Raw genomic sequence first — 15,877 nt, 5'->3', positions numbered from 1 at the left:
AATAATTTATGGTTATTGTAATTTGGCACCATTGTATTTATAAACATCATATAATTCATTTGTTACTTTATTCCATAATCACTCCTTAATTAAAATGATAAAAGTTTATATACATAAAAAAAGTAGTTAAGGTGAGTTCTTTATTAATGTTAAGGACTAATATTATAATATAAGATTATAGATGAAAAGGAAGAGGGGCAAAATGGTTAATAGACACATAACAGAAATCAGTTAAGGAATTTTTCAATACCATCTTTTGGAAAGTTGCTTCAACTTCTCTTCCTCTTTCTGCATTTGGCGCTTCAATAATCTCTCTCATTCAGAAGCTCCGAGTTAACTCACTCTTCTCCTACAATGGAGAATCTGATACAGTTGGTGAACAAAATCCAGAGAGCGTGCACTGCACTCGGTGATCACGGCGAGGAAAGCGCCATGCCTACTCTATGGGACGCCCTTCCGTCCATCGCTGTCGTCGGAGGACAGGTCATTCAAAACACTTAACGATCTGCATCTTATTCATCGCCATTGATTTGTTATTACTATTTTTTCTAATTTAGGAATCGTTCTTCTACTGCAATATTTTTATATAACTTTTTCTGTGTTAAGATTTGAGATTGAAATTCTACCTTTTCAGTTCCTTGCTGTTTCTATCAACTCCGCATCTGTTCACGCAAATCAATGTTTTCTCTTCAATAAATGTTTTTGTCCATTCATTTCCACTTTTCAGGGTGATTTTGCGTAATTTGTGGAGTTGTTTGTGGAGTTGAGTTTGTATTTGGCGTATTAATATGATAATCTCATTGCTGATTTCTAAATTACTATGGAGATGTATTTTAAAAAGAAAACTGTAGATATATATTTAAGCTGTGATAATTGTCTCGGTAAATTAAGATTTTACATTATAGTAGCAGTTTCATTGCAATATTTGATGTTATGAAAAATTGTAAACAAATGCGGTTGTAATTGTGGTGGTGATGTCATTGCACAAAATCTGAAACCTTAACATTGTAATCAGCATATGATATGATAATCTCATTGGTGAAATTTAGTTTATAATATATTTTTTTTGAATAAAAACTTATAAATATTCATAGTTATACAGTGATGTTGATCCTTATGTTCTAGTGAACCTAAGGATTTGAACTGTAGTTGCGATGATAGTTTAATCCTCACGATCCTTATGTGGTTATAATTGTGGTTGCATAAAGTTATCTTTTCATTGTACTTATAAAATTGATTTAACAATCTCAGTGGTGATTTCTAATTTGTTGTGCAAATATCTTTTTGAAAGAAAAACTAGTAAGTATTGATAATTATGCAGTGATGTTGATGCCTTAGTTCAAGTGAAACTAAGGTTTTAAATTGAGGCACAATCACATTTTCATCGCAATCTTTGGTGTTGTTGAAAATTGTTAACACATGTGATTGATTTTGTTGTAATTATTGTTGTGTTTTGGTTGCTCAAAGACCAAAAATCTTGACATCGTAGTTGTGTATCAACATAACAATATCATTAGTTATTTCTAGCTTATTATGAAAATATCTTTTAAAGAAAAAATAGTAAATATAAGTATAGATAGTTATAAGATGTGTCTTTGTGAAAGTGAAATTAAGGTTTTAAATTGCATTGTGATTTCCACAAGATGATTGTGAGAAAGTGAAACTAAGGTTTTAAATTGCATTGTGTTTCTACACGGTGATTGATATTATGGGAGATTGTAGATAAAGGTGGGTCGATGCAATTCCAATTATGGTTGCAATGCCGTTACAGAAATCCAAAATCCTCTTTTAGAGTGAAAGTAAAGTTTTAAATCGTAGTTAGAATTATATTTTGTAAAATATCCTTTCATAATCAACTTTTTTTAAACAACCAGGAAACGACTCTTTTTAATAATAAAATGTACTCAGATAATTATAAATAAAATTTTAAAATAGAATAATATATTTAATTATGTAGTTGTTATATAAGATAACAAAATTGTCAAAATATAAAGGCTTTAATTTTATTACGATTGTTTGATGTTGTAATAAATTGTGAAAAAGATATAATTGATGTAATTATAATTTGGTCATAATGGAATTGCTCAAAATCTAAAAACTTTGTATTTGGTGTATCAATTTGATAATATTTGATTACTTTATTTCATTATGAAAATGTCTTTACTACTATATATAAATAGTTATGTAGTGATGTTGTGAAAATAAGGTTTACATTTTGGTCATGGTCATTCTTTCATCATGATCCATGATCTTTTGAAAAATTGTGAACATTGATGTAGTTTTAATTGTGGCTGCACACTGTTTGACATTTTTTTTCTTAGTAAAGAAACATATATTTATATAGTAGTACAGTACAGAGTACTAACTCATTTACAAAGATGTAACAAAAATCCCTTTTATTTTCAACTAAATAGATTTAAAAATGGTAACATGGTATATTTAAGAGCATTAACACTAAATTATGTCGTGCCAAAATATGGCACCTACTTCAACCCTTATAAATGACCCGGACAAAAGGGCCATTGAAAGAAAGATGTACAACCAAAGGAATTAATCCTATTTCATTTTATGTTTTTCTGAATTTCTTCTCCTCCTTCAAAGATTTTACCATAAAACATAATTTGATTTCTTGCATTCCATAGGCTTCATGCGACAACAAATCAAAGAATTGTCCACTCTTTTTTCTTGAATTTGCTCTTCACCAATTTTGTGTTTCTAGTAATGGTCTCGTGATTTACTAGGTAGGAGTGTTTTCATATTTTCTCATTCCAAAAACTAATAAAACTGCTATCAACCTGCGTTGTTATGTTGTTGAATAATGTTATATGTCAATTTCAGAATAGAAAAATATGACAACTCAAAGAATCATATACAACCTTGATATAATCCTGATGTTATAAATTTATAAATAAATATATATAATAAAAAATAAATTTATAATTAAAATAATATAAAAAAGTATTAAAATAATAATATTGAAAGTTGTATAAAAAAAATAGATTGTTCATATATCATTATTTTTCAGAATATACTCTTCTCTATATTCTGCCGAGAAAAAAAACTCCTCACTATATTCTTATTTTTAAATCCAAATGTCCTTCTTTTCTCTGTTGGCTTAAACCCTTTGTATGTGTTTTGTAATCTTTGCAAATTATCCTCTTTCTAGAATTATTTGTCTACCCCAATCAAAACTCTATTTCTAGGTGTCTTTTTTGCACTTTCCCATACTCTCCATTTTGTGTTATTTTTGTGAGGTACAACTTGTTAAAATACTTTGCTGTAATAGAATCGTTTAACCACCTATGTAGCCAATACCCAATCTAAGTGTATCATTATTTCATTATCAAATCACTTCCTGATTTTCTACCCCACCTACCCTTCTTAAATCCTTCCTCTAAGATGAACTAGAAGTCTTCTGCATCCCTATTAGATTTTTCCAGCTTCGTACCTTGAAAGTAGTACTCAATCTGATAAGATACTGTCTTCATTTTGTAATGACCACCTTCATTTTTCTAACAAAACTTCATTTAATGATGTAATTTTTTATATTCTAAGTCCCGTTTATTCTCGGGCTGCAGACTTTTTCCCACTTTACCAAATTTATCTTCTTGTTGTTCTTCCATAATAAACTTGATTGACTTATTCCTTCTCATCCTAGTGGAAATCTTAAAGAACAAAAGTACGCATCTGAACAAGATTTAATGAACACAAACGCTCTTCCCAATACAATATTTTATGTTTCAAGAATTTTTTTCAATAACGGGATCCCAAATCTCCTCCCTCTAGAAAAAGGAAACTTCATTAAATTGCAATCCTCTCTGTATTGTTCCACCATTGTCCCTTCCAAGCCAGAAGCACCCCCAAAAAATACTTTTAAAGAAGTTTACAATCAATCTCGATATTAGTCGAAAAAAATTCTATTATGCTTTTAATAACTATTACATTAGAAATAAAGATATTTCATAATATATAATTAGGTGCAAATTTCATCTTATAAACCGATTTTATAAGGTTGAGTTAAACTTAAAGTTGATTTCTCAATATGATATCAAAGTTATTTAGAAGCTATCTTAACGAGAGTTTATTGGACTTATCTAATCATCCATCATCGGACTACTATTAGACTACCTATAATATATAGTTCCACACAGTTGCTTTGACTTTTCCTTTAATTTTGTCCTTTATATACTTTATATCAATATGATAATATCATAGACAACTTCTAATTTATTATGTATGGAAATATATTCTAATGACAAATTATAATATATATATATATATATATATATATAGTGATGTAGAAAATAAAAGATAGTTATATATTGGTGTTTCATGCCTTCGTTAAGATGAAACTAAGGTTTTAAACTGGAGTATCAATTTCATGATGACATTTGATGTAGCGAGGAATTACAAGTAAATGCAGCCTGTTAAGTATTGGCAACAAGTTTTTATATCCATGAGTGAAACTTTTGTCTCTGCTTGTAATATATTTGGATTTTATTAGTAACCGATTTCTCTCTGATCATTTAAGTGTTGTGAATTTTTATTTATTTTTATTTTTAAGGTATAATTTTAATAGTGTGAATAAAACTGGATTTAATTATTTTCTTAGTTGTTAGGATGAATGGTTTACAAAACACATTTTTCAATTTGTATTGTTTCGAATTAATGTGTCTCGTTTTGATTTTACAAGTTGTAGTTAATTCTTTAATTATCAATATTCAAGATACCTTCTTCATTTATAATCAACGTCTTGATATTGGATGCATTATGACCTTTGGAGGGTTTGGCACATCTTGTGCTTCTACCATTTCCTTTTTCAATATAATTTTGGCTTTTAAAAGAAAATTCAAACTGATCCAATCGCTTAGGGATTTTTTATTGATATGTTGCTTGTTGTATTTTGTATCCATTTAATCTACCACTGTTAAATTCGAGGTTCAGCTCTCTTTGTCATTTATTGTATTGACCTTGCAAGTTGCAACAAAAGAAGATTAAATTCCACGTTTCTTTACATATTTTAGTTGATTATTATATATTTGTGATAAACTTTAATGTTACCATTTAGTTGTCATAAGTATATACAATTTAAAATTTCCTGCTACTTTTAATTTGCAGAGCTCTGGAAAATCTTCAGTGTTAGAGAGTGTTGTCGGAAAGGACTTTCTACCACGTGGATCTGGTAATTGAGCCTGTTATTTCCTGATTGTATTTCTTGCTCTCTCCCTTCGATGAGTTTCTGCTCTCTCCCTTCGATGAGTTTCTGGATAATTGAACCACTATTTTTATGCAGGAATTGTTACTCGGCGTCCTCTTGTTTTGCAACTTCATAAGATTGACGAAGGGAGAGAATACGCTGAATTTATGCACCTTCCAAGGAAGAAATTTGCTGATTTTGGTATCCTGATACGTAAAACATTTTCACAGTAGCAATTAGCAAGCAACTTTATTTTAAATTTTAAAAAAATAAAAATAATTTGATATTTGGCTAGCAGACAATCTGTCAAGAGTTCAATCAGACGATTGGATTGTCTGATGGAAGGGAGCAAAATACTTCTCACTAGAGATCGTCTAATAATAGTGTGACAAACCGTCTAATGTAGACATTTATTAGGCTTAACTATCTTAACGATTTTTTGTTATTCTCTTAACTTAGGTTTTATACATAGAGACACTTATGAATATAGATGATACACTGTATTGTATTAGACTTTGTGTATAGAACCTTCCAGTATTAATGAAAGTCCTTTCTTTCAATTTTGTACTTGTGTTTTCTTGCTTGTTATTTTTGAGAACCCAATAATTGACATTACCGATAGAAGTCACTAAGGAGAAGACTATTGTACTGATGTGGGTGAAACTTGAGTCGTTTTATATGACTAAGTCTTTGGCACACAGACTCTGTCTGAAGCAACAACTATATATTCATTCAAGATGACTAAGACAAAGAACGTTGATGGAGCAACTAACAAATTTTAACAAGATTCTGGACGACTTAGAGAACATTGAAGTGAAGCCTGAGAATGAGGATAAGACTTTGCTTTTTCTTAATGCCTTGCCTAATACATATGAACATTTTAAAGATGCTTTGTTGTTCGAAAAGGAACATAACATTACTCTAGAGGAGGTGCAAACCTCAATAAGAACCAAGGACCTTCAAAAGTTTTAAGAGTCAAAGGTAGAGGATAATGGATTGAGTCTGAATGTGTCTAAGTCAAAAGGAAAGAAAGAAAAGGATTTTAAGGGGAAGAAGTCAAAACAATACTCATTAGATAATCTGGTAGACATTGAGTGCTACAACTACAACAATAAAGGTCACTTCAAGATGATTTGTTCACAGAAGAAGAGAAATGGGAAATGCAAGAAATTTCACTTGAAGAAGGAATCTGTTGATGTTCTTGTAGCTTCTAATAGCTACAAGTTTGCAAGGGTGTTGGTGGCCTCTGTGTCTGATACGTATGATACATAGAGGAGTTGAGTCATGGACTCAGGATGTGCTTATCGCATGTGTCTAGTGAAAGAGTTCATTGAGACCTTGGAACTGAAAAAAAGGTGGAGTGGTCTTTCTTGGAAACCATAAATCCTGTAAGGTACAAAACATAGGTTTTGTTAGATTAAAAATAGGCATGTACATCGTAGACGGTTCAATAGTGATCGTGCATGTGTTTGTGGCTAATCAATAGGGAATAACCTCCAAGTGCTCAAGAGAAACAACAGATTGAATTTTGTTTTAGGGGAGTTCAATGAGTTTTGTAGGGTGAAAGGTATAAAGAGTGCACCATAACAAAATGGGTTGGCCAAGAGGATGAACAAAACCATTTTGGAGAGGGTGAGATGTATGTTGTAAGGAGCTAGATTGCTTAAGTCCTTTTGGAGAGAAGTTGCAAACATTGTTGTCTACCTGATAAACATGAGTCCATTATCCGTTCTAAATTGCAAGATTCCTATAAAAGTATGGAGTGTAAGACCAACAAAATAAGAGAATTTGAGGATATTTGGCTCCTTGACATTTACACATGTTAAGTTGGACAAACTTGAAGCATGGGTTGAAAGGTGTATCTTTGTTGGATACGTAGAAGGTGTGAATGGGTATGGGGGGATTGGCATATACATCGTAGACGGTTCAATAGTGATTTTGCATGTGTTTTGGTTAATCAGACGATGCAAGATAAGATGAAGTTGTAACATATGAGGATGAAACAGATTAGTGAAAGTAATTTGATGGAGTTGGAGAAGAAAAACCGGCTAGAAGGTTATCAAATGGAGAGAATGGAGTTTTGTGATCACTGTGTACTCGAAAAGTCTCATAAACTGAAATTTGAGACTAGTAAACATGTGCCCAGTAGACCTTTTATGTATGTTCATGTCGTGGGGTCCAATGCTAACATAGAATCATGGTGGAGGGTCTTATTTTCTTACCATTATAGACAATTACTCGAAGAAAAGTTTGGATCTATATCTTGAAAAGTATGACTGAAAATTTTTAGAGGTTTAAGGAGTGGTACACCATGATGAGTAATCAACAAGGAACCAAAAATGTGCTTAAGAGAAACAACAAATTGGATTTTGTTTTAGGGGAGTTCAACGAGTTTTGCAGGGTGAAAGGTATAAAGAGTACACCACAACAATGGGTTGTCCAAGAGGTTGAACAAAACCATTTTGGATAGGGTGAGATTTATGCTGCAAGGAACTAGATTGCCTAAGTCCTTTTGGAGAGAAGTTGCAAACATTATTGTCTACCTGATAAACATGAGTCCATTATTCACTCTTAATTGCAGGATTCCTATAAAAGTATGGAGTGTAAGATCAACAAATTATGAGAGAATTTGAGGATATTTGGCTCCTTGACATTTACACATGTCAAGAAGGACAAACTTGAAGCATGGGTTGAGAGATGTATCTTTATTAAATACATAGAAGGTGTGAAGGGGTATATAAGATGTGGAGGTTGGAGCTTGGAGATGCAAAATTCTTTGTGAATAGGGACATCACATTCGATGAGACTCGAATGACTATGATGTGTAGATATCCAGATAAGGGTAAGGAGAAAATTCATGTTGAGGTAGAGCCTTCTAGTGATGGATCAAACCATCTGGAGGTGTTAGACGATGAAGCATAAGACAATATAGACCAACTTTCTATCTCTTACATGAGAAAGACTAAAATGTACAAAAGTTGACTTTAGCTATTAGCTTACGTGTGGTAGGGAAAGGAGGACAGTCAAACTGTTTGGATATGCTAACCTTATGAACTATGTTGTGACAGCAACTGAAGAGATAAGTGGTTCAAAGCCTAAAAACATTCATGAGGCTATAGAAGGCATAAAAGGTCAACAATGACAGGTTCAAGGGGTAGGAGATCGAATCTTTATGGAAGAACTACACATGAATACTTGTTGATCTACTAAGAAACTAGAAGATGGTAAGATGAAAGTGGGTGTTCAAGAGAAATGAGGGAATACCAGGTGTGAAGGGACAAAGGTTAAATGCTACACAAGTGGAAGAGGTAGACTATAATGAGATCTGTTCGGTTATGGTAAAACATTGTTCTGTAAGGATTTTGATCTTTGTTGTTAACCAGTACAATCTAGTGCTGAAATAGTTAAACATATAGACACATTTTCCGTATGAAATCTTGGAGGAGATCATCTACATGCAACAACTAGAGGGGTTTATTGAAGAAAAGGGGAAGTTGTGTCTGTTGAAGAAATCTTAGTATGACATGAAACAGAGTCTGGAGCAATGGTACAAAAGATATGATCACTTTCTAAGGTAGACGAGGTTCTAAAGGAGCAGTAATGTTAATCTTGATCTTATATGTATACAATATCTTTATATCCAACTAGTATAAAGATGAATTGAAGCACGAGGCAAATTTTGGGGATGGACATATAAAGGAATTGGGCGGTTAGGATACGTTTGTCTCAACATGGATACTTGCAAAGGGTGGTTGAGAGATTTAGGATGTATGAATATAAACTTTTCAAAACACCTTTGGGACACCACACAAAACTCTCAGTTACCCAAGCTAATGGAGTAGGGAACTTAATGTATGAGATGGTATGTAGCAAACCAAATATAGCACATGTTATCAGTGTGGTTAGCAGGTTCATGACAGATCTTGAATGTGTTGATTGGGAGACTTTGAATTGGGTGTTGAGATATTTGAATGGAATAATATCGCTTGGTCTAATGTATAGATGATCTACCTATGACATAGTTGTTATAGAAGAGTTTTTAGACGTTGATTATGCATTGAATGTTGATACTAAAAAGTTATTTTTTGGATGTATTTTTAAACTATTTGGTACTCTAGTTTGTTGAAAATCCAATTTGCATTTAGTAGTGACTTTATCTACTATTCAGGCAAAGTATATTGCACTTCCAGGAAGGGTGAAGGAGTCATATTGGTTGAAGTGGATGATTGGAGAGTTGAATATTGTGCAAGTTTATGTGACTATTCATTGTGATAGTCAAAGTGTCATACATTTAGTTTATCACTGGACCTACCACGAGAGGATGAAACACATAGACTTGATTGCACTTCGAGGAGATAGCCTTAGAGAATATTCCAATAGATGTATTTACGAAGTCCTTGTCAAGATTGGAGTTCAAACGGTGTCTGAAGCTATTAATCTTTCCTTTGAGGACAAAGGAAGATGATGTTGTTAGCTCTACCATGATCATGATTTGAAGTCAAGGTTGAGAATTGTGATGTTTTACTCTAAATCATGTTCAATAAATGATCTATTGAAGAGCTCACTCTTTGTTATAGTTTTGAATCCAACATATTACTTTTATTCCTAGATGCGTCAGTTAGCCATTGTTCATTGTTCTCTTTCATGGGAAGGGGCTTATCAAATGTTGAATATGATCCTTTCAATTAGTTTGCATTAACTAGTTTTTAATTTTGTTACCATCTTTGTGTTTCTGTTTGTCGCATAGTTACTAATTTTGTCTTGTTCTGTAGCTGCTGTTAGGCAGGAGATCGCTGACGAGACCGATAGAGAAACAGGACGCAACAAGGGTATTTCATCTGTCCCCATCCATCTGAGTATCTACTCCCCTCACGGTGAGATATAAATATTAGCAGATATTTTTATCCACAGTAAAGATTTAATGAAAAATAGGTCTACCATTTATTTTGTTTAAACAAAAACATAAATTTATAAATTCTTTAAAAAATTAATTTTAACAATATACGTCATCATTTGTTTATAGTAACAATTTTACATTAAGAATAATAAAGAAAATGAAAAGTATTATAGGTTGATTTAAAAAATAAAACAAGACATTGAATTAAATATTTTTTATTCAGTTTGTGAATAAGTTTTCTTTTGTCTGTATTTGATCGATATTTCAGTTCTTTTATTGATTTCTTCTAGTTAATTTTGTTATTTATGAACTGATTCGTTAGTTTTTTTATCCGATTGGTTGATTCCGTTCGGTTTCTAAAACAAAGAATTTTACCAATGATTTCCTGGAGAATACAAACCGTACTAACGGCAATTATGTTCTAGTTTATCTCTTCATGAATATACAGAAATTTTATGTTTACCTTTTTTTATATACATAGTATTAGGTAATTTGATTTTCTCATCAAATAACGTAAATAACTACTATTCCTTTTCAAAACGAGATGAATATCAACTACTATCTTCTACTTCACAGTGACCACTTTGTTAAATAAGTTACGTTTCAAATTGTTAATGTTATGAGAGCAGAGACCTTTTTACTTGGCTTGGCTACATACAAATTCTTCTGTTTGTTACTTTTTTTATTTATGTAGATATTATTATTTAGGCACTCATTTCATGCAATGAATTTGTTCACTTGGCAGTTGTGAATCTGACACTGGTTGATCTTCCGGGACTAACAAAAGTCGCTGTTGGTGAGTTTCTAAGATTTACCTCTAAATTCCGAGAACCATTACATTATAAATATGGAGTGTAATGGCAATAAAGTTTTCTGGGGTAAATTGCAGATGGTCAGCATGAGGGCATTGTGCAAGACATTGAAAATATGGTTCGGGGTTTTATTGAAAAGGTAAATTATTCCTGTATACAATGAAAATGATGAATATGTGCATGCATACGAGAAAGGTTTTGATGCATATGGGAACATTAATTTACTATGAGATCAGAAAATTTGAATGCAATCTTTAGAGGTTGTATTGAAACATCAATTTAAATATTTAATACTCATGAACTCTATTCAATTTTAGTGATCCCTCCCGATCCAGCATGTGTATTGAGCTCTCTTACTGTAGTTAAATGCTTCTTCGTAGTTTATTTATTTTGATGTATGAGCTCCACTGGTGTTAGCTAAACTTCCTGACCATGTCATTCAAAGTAATTCTGGAACTAATCACCTGTTACAGCCGAATTGCATCATTTTGGCAATATCTCCTGCTAATCAAGACCTTGCAACCTCAGATGCAATTAAGATTTCCCGTGAAGTAGATCCTAAAGGTAAGAAGATGCTGAACATAATTTTTCGGTGACAAAACAGTGGGAATTTGTTAGTTGATGCTAATCCGTATCAAGTAATTTAATCAAACAGCTGAAGCTGAAAACCAAAAAGATGTTGAAAATAAAAACCCAGAAGGTTCGTAATGTTTGCTGCAAAACACAATATGTAGAAGATTGATTAAGTCATTTGTGTTAGGCTTCTTATATCAATAAATTCTCATATTTGTACAGAATGTCAGGTTCAAATTTCCTTGACATGTAATGTTTGTCAATAGAATAGGTAAATTCAATTTTGTTGAAACCTAATTAGCTGTATGGGATTTTATGCAGTTATTGTCCAGAAATATCTCTAGTATTAAAGTACATGCATGTTTAATTTTTTTCAAGGTTTAGAACTACAACTTATAAGCACACGGTTAGGCTGGTTGTGTGTTTTGAGAGATCCAGTAGCTTGGTTTCTTTAAGTTTCTACGGTTGACTTCTTTACCGAGCATCAAATTTTTAACTCTTTGTTCTCACTTTTGTACTTCTTGATTTGTCAATTGCTCAATGTCGCTTGCCCTCTACATGAGTAAAAACTCATTTTTTTACGAGCAACTAACTAGATGGATAGGTTATTATGTGGTTTTGAGATCGCTTGCTTATGAAACAAGTTTAAATTTTCAGGGGAAAGGACATTCGGAGTGTTGACAAAGATTGATCTGATGGACAAGGGTACTGATGCGAGTGAGGTAAGCACTCTCTTGACCCTCTCAATACAGAATTTGGAACGGTTTGCCTTAGGCAATATGTTTCCCTCTTGGCGTCCTTTCACCAAGAATTTAGCAATATGAGAGTTATTTTGTAGTTTCAGAAAATATAACATTGTCAAGTCAAATAAGAATGTAAAATGACGATGAATAAGATGGGTTCATTGCATTGAAAGAAGAATGTTGCTGTCCAGCTATAGCAACTACAGAGACTAAAAAGAAGAACAGGATGCAACAAACGACCCCCTCTCTTTTCCACTAAAAAGAAGAAAACATGCCCGACTTGAACCAAATAAGCGGCCTCATCATGGAATGTCTTACAAAGAAAAATTCCCAAACTAACGATGGACACTCCATACCACCAAGACGGGTTCTAGTGAATAGGGAGAAGATGAGAACGCCACAACATGTTCTTGGTTAAAGAAAGTTGGTTTGAAGTGCACCATGTTAAGCCATCGGAGAGGATGAGATAAGCTTAAAATCACATCTTAATAAGTTCCCTACTTTGTGTTCTTCTTGTTTTCTGGAAATTTAATAAACTCAGTGACGAATGAAGCCCTTATGGTCCTAACAGTTACTTGGACATCTATCCCGCGGAATGAAGGATGGGATTTATATATCGTTCATATTTAGTCTCATTGTTATGTTTTGGCTTATACGTATTCATACATGTCTAAATAACTCCCATAAAACTTAGGAATCATTCAAACAACCGTTTCTCAGAAATTGGGATTTCCCTTTTAACTTTCCCTTTTCTTTCTTATGCTTAAATTACTGGAATCATATTTGGTAAGGTCATAACGTGGCTTCCTCTGTCCCTTTTAATTTTTCTAGATCCTTGAAGGGAAATCATATAAGCTAAACTTCCCTTGGATTGGTGTTGTAAACCGCTCCCAAGCTGATATCAATAAACAAGTTGATATGATTGCTGCTCGGAAAAGAGAAAACGAGTATTTTGCTAATACCCCAGAATACAGACATCTTGCTTCCAGAATGGGCTCTGTGCATCTAGGAAAGGTTCTATCCAAGGTACGTTGAGCTGTGGCATATTAAGAGGTATTACTTGAAAATTGAAATTCAATCGATGCATTGGCTTTGGGGTGTAAATGATTCAAACTGTTGAGTTGAATATTGTTTTTATTGTTACGTTAAATACGTGCTTAATTTTTCAGCATTTGGAAACTGTCATCAAGTCTCGGATCCCAGGCCTACAATCACTCATTAACAAGACTATCATTGAATTGGAGACAGAATTGAACCGTATTGGCAAACCTATTGCTGCTGATACTGGAGTATGCCACTTTCTTCACCTCACCCCTAACAGTAGATTCTATATGTAAAACAATTGGAATCTTCTTATAAGTACTAACTTGTCTTCATGATTAGGTTATTCATTTTTTCCCCTCCCCTTCTACCATTTGCATTTTTGGATGCAGGAATAATTAAAGTTATTTTCCCTATTTGTAGGGGAAGTTGTACACGATAATGGAAATCTGTCGAACTTTTGATCAGATATTTAAAGATCATCTTGATGGCATGTATGTCCCCTTTTTTTCCAATGTTATTTGGTATTTATATTGAATTACATGTAACTCTATGATATTTGACCTTGGAAATGATTGAATGTCCACAGACGGCCTGGTGGAGAGAAAATTTACCAAGTATTTGATAATCAATTTCCAGCATCTTTAAAACGGCTGCAGTTTGACAAACATTTATCAATGGACAATGTGCGGAAACTAATAACTGAAGCAGATGGTTATCAACCTCATCTCATAGCTCCTGAGCAAGGATACCGACGCCTTATCGAATCTTGCTTGGTATCAATTAGGGGGCCTGCTGAAGCAGCTGTTGATGCGGTATAATATATTTTTGTACAAATATAATAAATACTTTGCTTTAAGGTGCGAAACATGTTCTTCTAAAGAAATTATATTAGAAAATTGTGTCTGATTTCTTTCTCCTTGTATATTTTGACACGAACCAAAAGATCAGACTGATACTGGCATTACTTTTTAGGCCTAAGCATTTCTTTCCTTGGCATAGTTAAAAAGTCTCTAAATTTTTTTACTCTGGACTACTTTATTTAAGGAGAATTGATAATCACTTTTGGAAAACTCCGAAACATTTATTTTTACGTTGAACTATGTACTTGACACCTGACTTTTATAATGCATTCAGGTTCACGGAATTTTGAAGGATTTGATTCAGAAATCTATGAGTGAGACAATGGTAAGTCGCATATAACTTATTTTATGTTGTCTGTGTGTATGCATATAGTTTTCAACGTGTTAAGCCTGAAGATGACTTTAAGTAATTTAGCTCGATATTATAGTTTAGTATAATATTTTTCAAGTGTTTCAATGGAAGCAGTTTTCATTTGGTTGTAGGAATTAAAGCAGTATCCCACCTTGAAGGTAGAACTTGGAAGTGCAGCTGTTGATTCGTTGGAGAGGATGAGAGAAGAAAGTAAGAAAGCAACTCTGCTTTTAGTGGACATGGAGTATGGCTATTTGACTGTTGAATTTTTCCGCAAACTTCCCCAAGACGCAGAAAAGGGTGGAAATCCAACTCATTCACTTTTCGACAGATATAATGATGCTTATCTTCGTCGAATTGGTAAGGACATGTGATTTTCGATGATTTTATTCCTAGGTAGTAATTCAATTAATAAAAGAACTGAAGGAGCCGTTAGCCACGTACTATAGTTGTATTACTATGTCTAGTTTATGCACTTCTGTACATTTATCTCTTTATTCGTGGAGATTTTTAATTTGGTTTGGTTCATGTAAAAAGGTTGAGATATTTTTTGTATCCCTCTTAATTTAATTTTATTCTGATAAAAAAAAACTTCCATTTTACATGATGAACACATAAACCAACATATATATGTTCATGAAATTAGAGGCCTTGTTTTTCTTTTCCCTTTACTGAGATTCCAAGTTTCCTTGAATATGAACAGCAACCACGGTCCTGTCCTATGTGAACATGGTATGTGGGACCCTGAGGAATACCATTCCAAAGTCCGTAGTTTATTGTCAAGTGCGTGAGGCTAAGCGGAGCTTACTGGATCATTTCTTCACAGAATTGGGGAAAAAGGAGGTGAGTTTCGGTTATTGTCTTCCTTGAAGAATTCATGCATATTCCAGTTGAAGTTGATGAATTTAATTTTGGATTAGTTTTTATTTTACAATCTGAATTTGTTTGGTATACTTTTATGGAAACTTATTTGTATCATAAAATTGAGTCTATCCTTGAAATTGAATTTGGAGTAGCTGAAATGGTGTGATATGAAAATGTAGGGAAAACAACTAGCTGCACTTCTAAATGAGGACCCAGCAATCATGCAGCGGCGTACCTCCCTGGCAAAGAGGCTAGAGCTATACAGAAGTGCACAAACAGAAATTGAGGCAGTTGCATGGGAGAGGTAGAAACCACCCCTCAATTCTCATTTTAACCTTTTCCATTCTTTATTTTATACGTTCTTCAGGAACACTGCAGTTTTCACTCCTCATCTAATTCTATTCTATTCATTTATTTCTACCTCTCATTAATGAATTCATGATACTCTTTTCCATGATCAAATTTGTAGTGACTAAAATCCAAAATCTTTTTTTAACAACTTTAAAACTACTTTTAATCTGAATGGATTAAAGAA

At 33.0% G+C, this 15,877-nt stretch overlaps 1 protein-coding gene across 1 annotated transcript; it reads left to right on the top strand.

Moving 5' to 3' along the window:
* Nucleotides 1-262: 262 nt before the first annotated feature.
* LOC137819634 (phragmoplastin DRP1B) lies at nucleotides 263-15,827 on the top strand. The gene is made up of 15 exons (XM_090296825.1): nucleotides 263-483; nucleotides 5,119-5,182; nucleotides 5,294-5,398; nucleotides 9,970-10,071; nucleotides 10,984-11,045; nucleotides 11,380-11,470; nucleotides 12,137-12,192; nucleotides 13,054-13,248; nucleotides 13,392-13,511; nucleotides 13,687-13,757; nucleotides 13,853-14,078; nucleotides 14,401-14,451; nucleotides 14,610-14,838; nucleotides 15,182-15,321; nucleotides 15,522-15,827. Exons 1-15 carry the CDS (start codon nucleotides 355-357, stop codon nucleotides 15,648-15,650), a joined length of 1,770 nt encoding a protein of 589 aa, XP_090152951.1. The 5' UTR covers nucleotides 263-354; the 3' UTR covers nucleotides 15,651-15,827.
* The last annotated feature ends 50 nt before the right edge of the window (nucleotides 15,828-15,877 follow it).

This window comes from Phaseolus vulgaris, chromosome 10 (genome assembly GCF_051622355.1).
Source record: "Phaseolus vulgaris cultivar YP4 chromosome 10, ASM5162235v1, whole genome shotgun sequence".
Lineage (NCBI taxonomy): Eukaryota > Viridiplantae > Streptophyta > Magnoliopsida > Fabales > Fabaceae > Phaseolus > Phaseolus vulgaris.
The sequence above is the reverse complement of the archived record's forward strand: the minus strand, read 5'-3'. Positions and strand labels throughout refer to the sequence as shown.

Bases quoted from the DNA above. Each gene is read 5' to 3' on its own strand.
- LOC137819634 (XM_090296825.1), top strand. From the start codon at position 355: ATGGAGAATCTGATACAGTTGGTGAACAAAATCCAGAGAGCGTGCACT. The intron at 5,183-5,293 runs GTAATTGAGCCT...ATTTTTATGCAG, and splicing joins CTTTCTACCACGTGGATCTG to GAATTGTTACTCGGCGTCCT. The intron at 14,452-14,609 runs GTAAGTCGCATA...ATTTGGTTGTAG, and splicing joins AATCTATGAGTGAGACAATG to GAATTAAAGCAGTATCCCAC.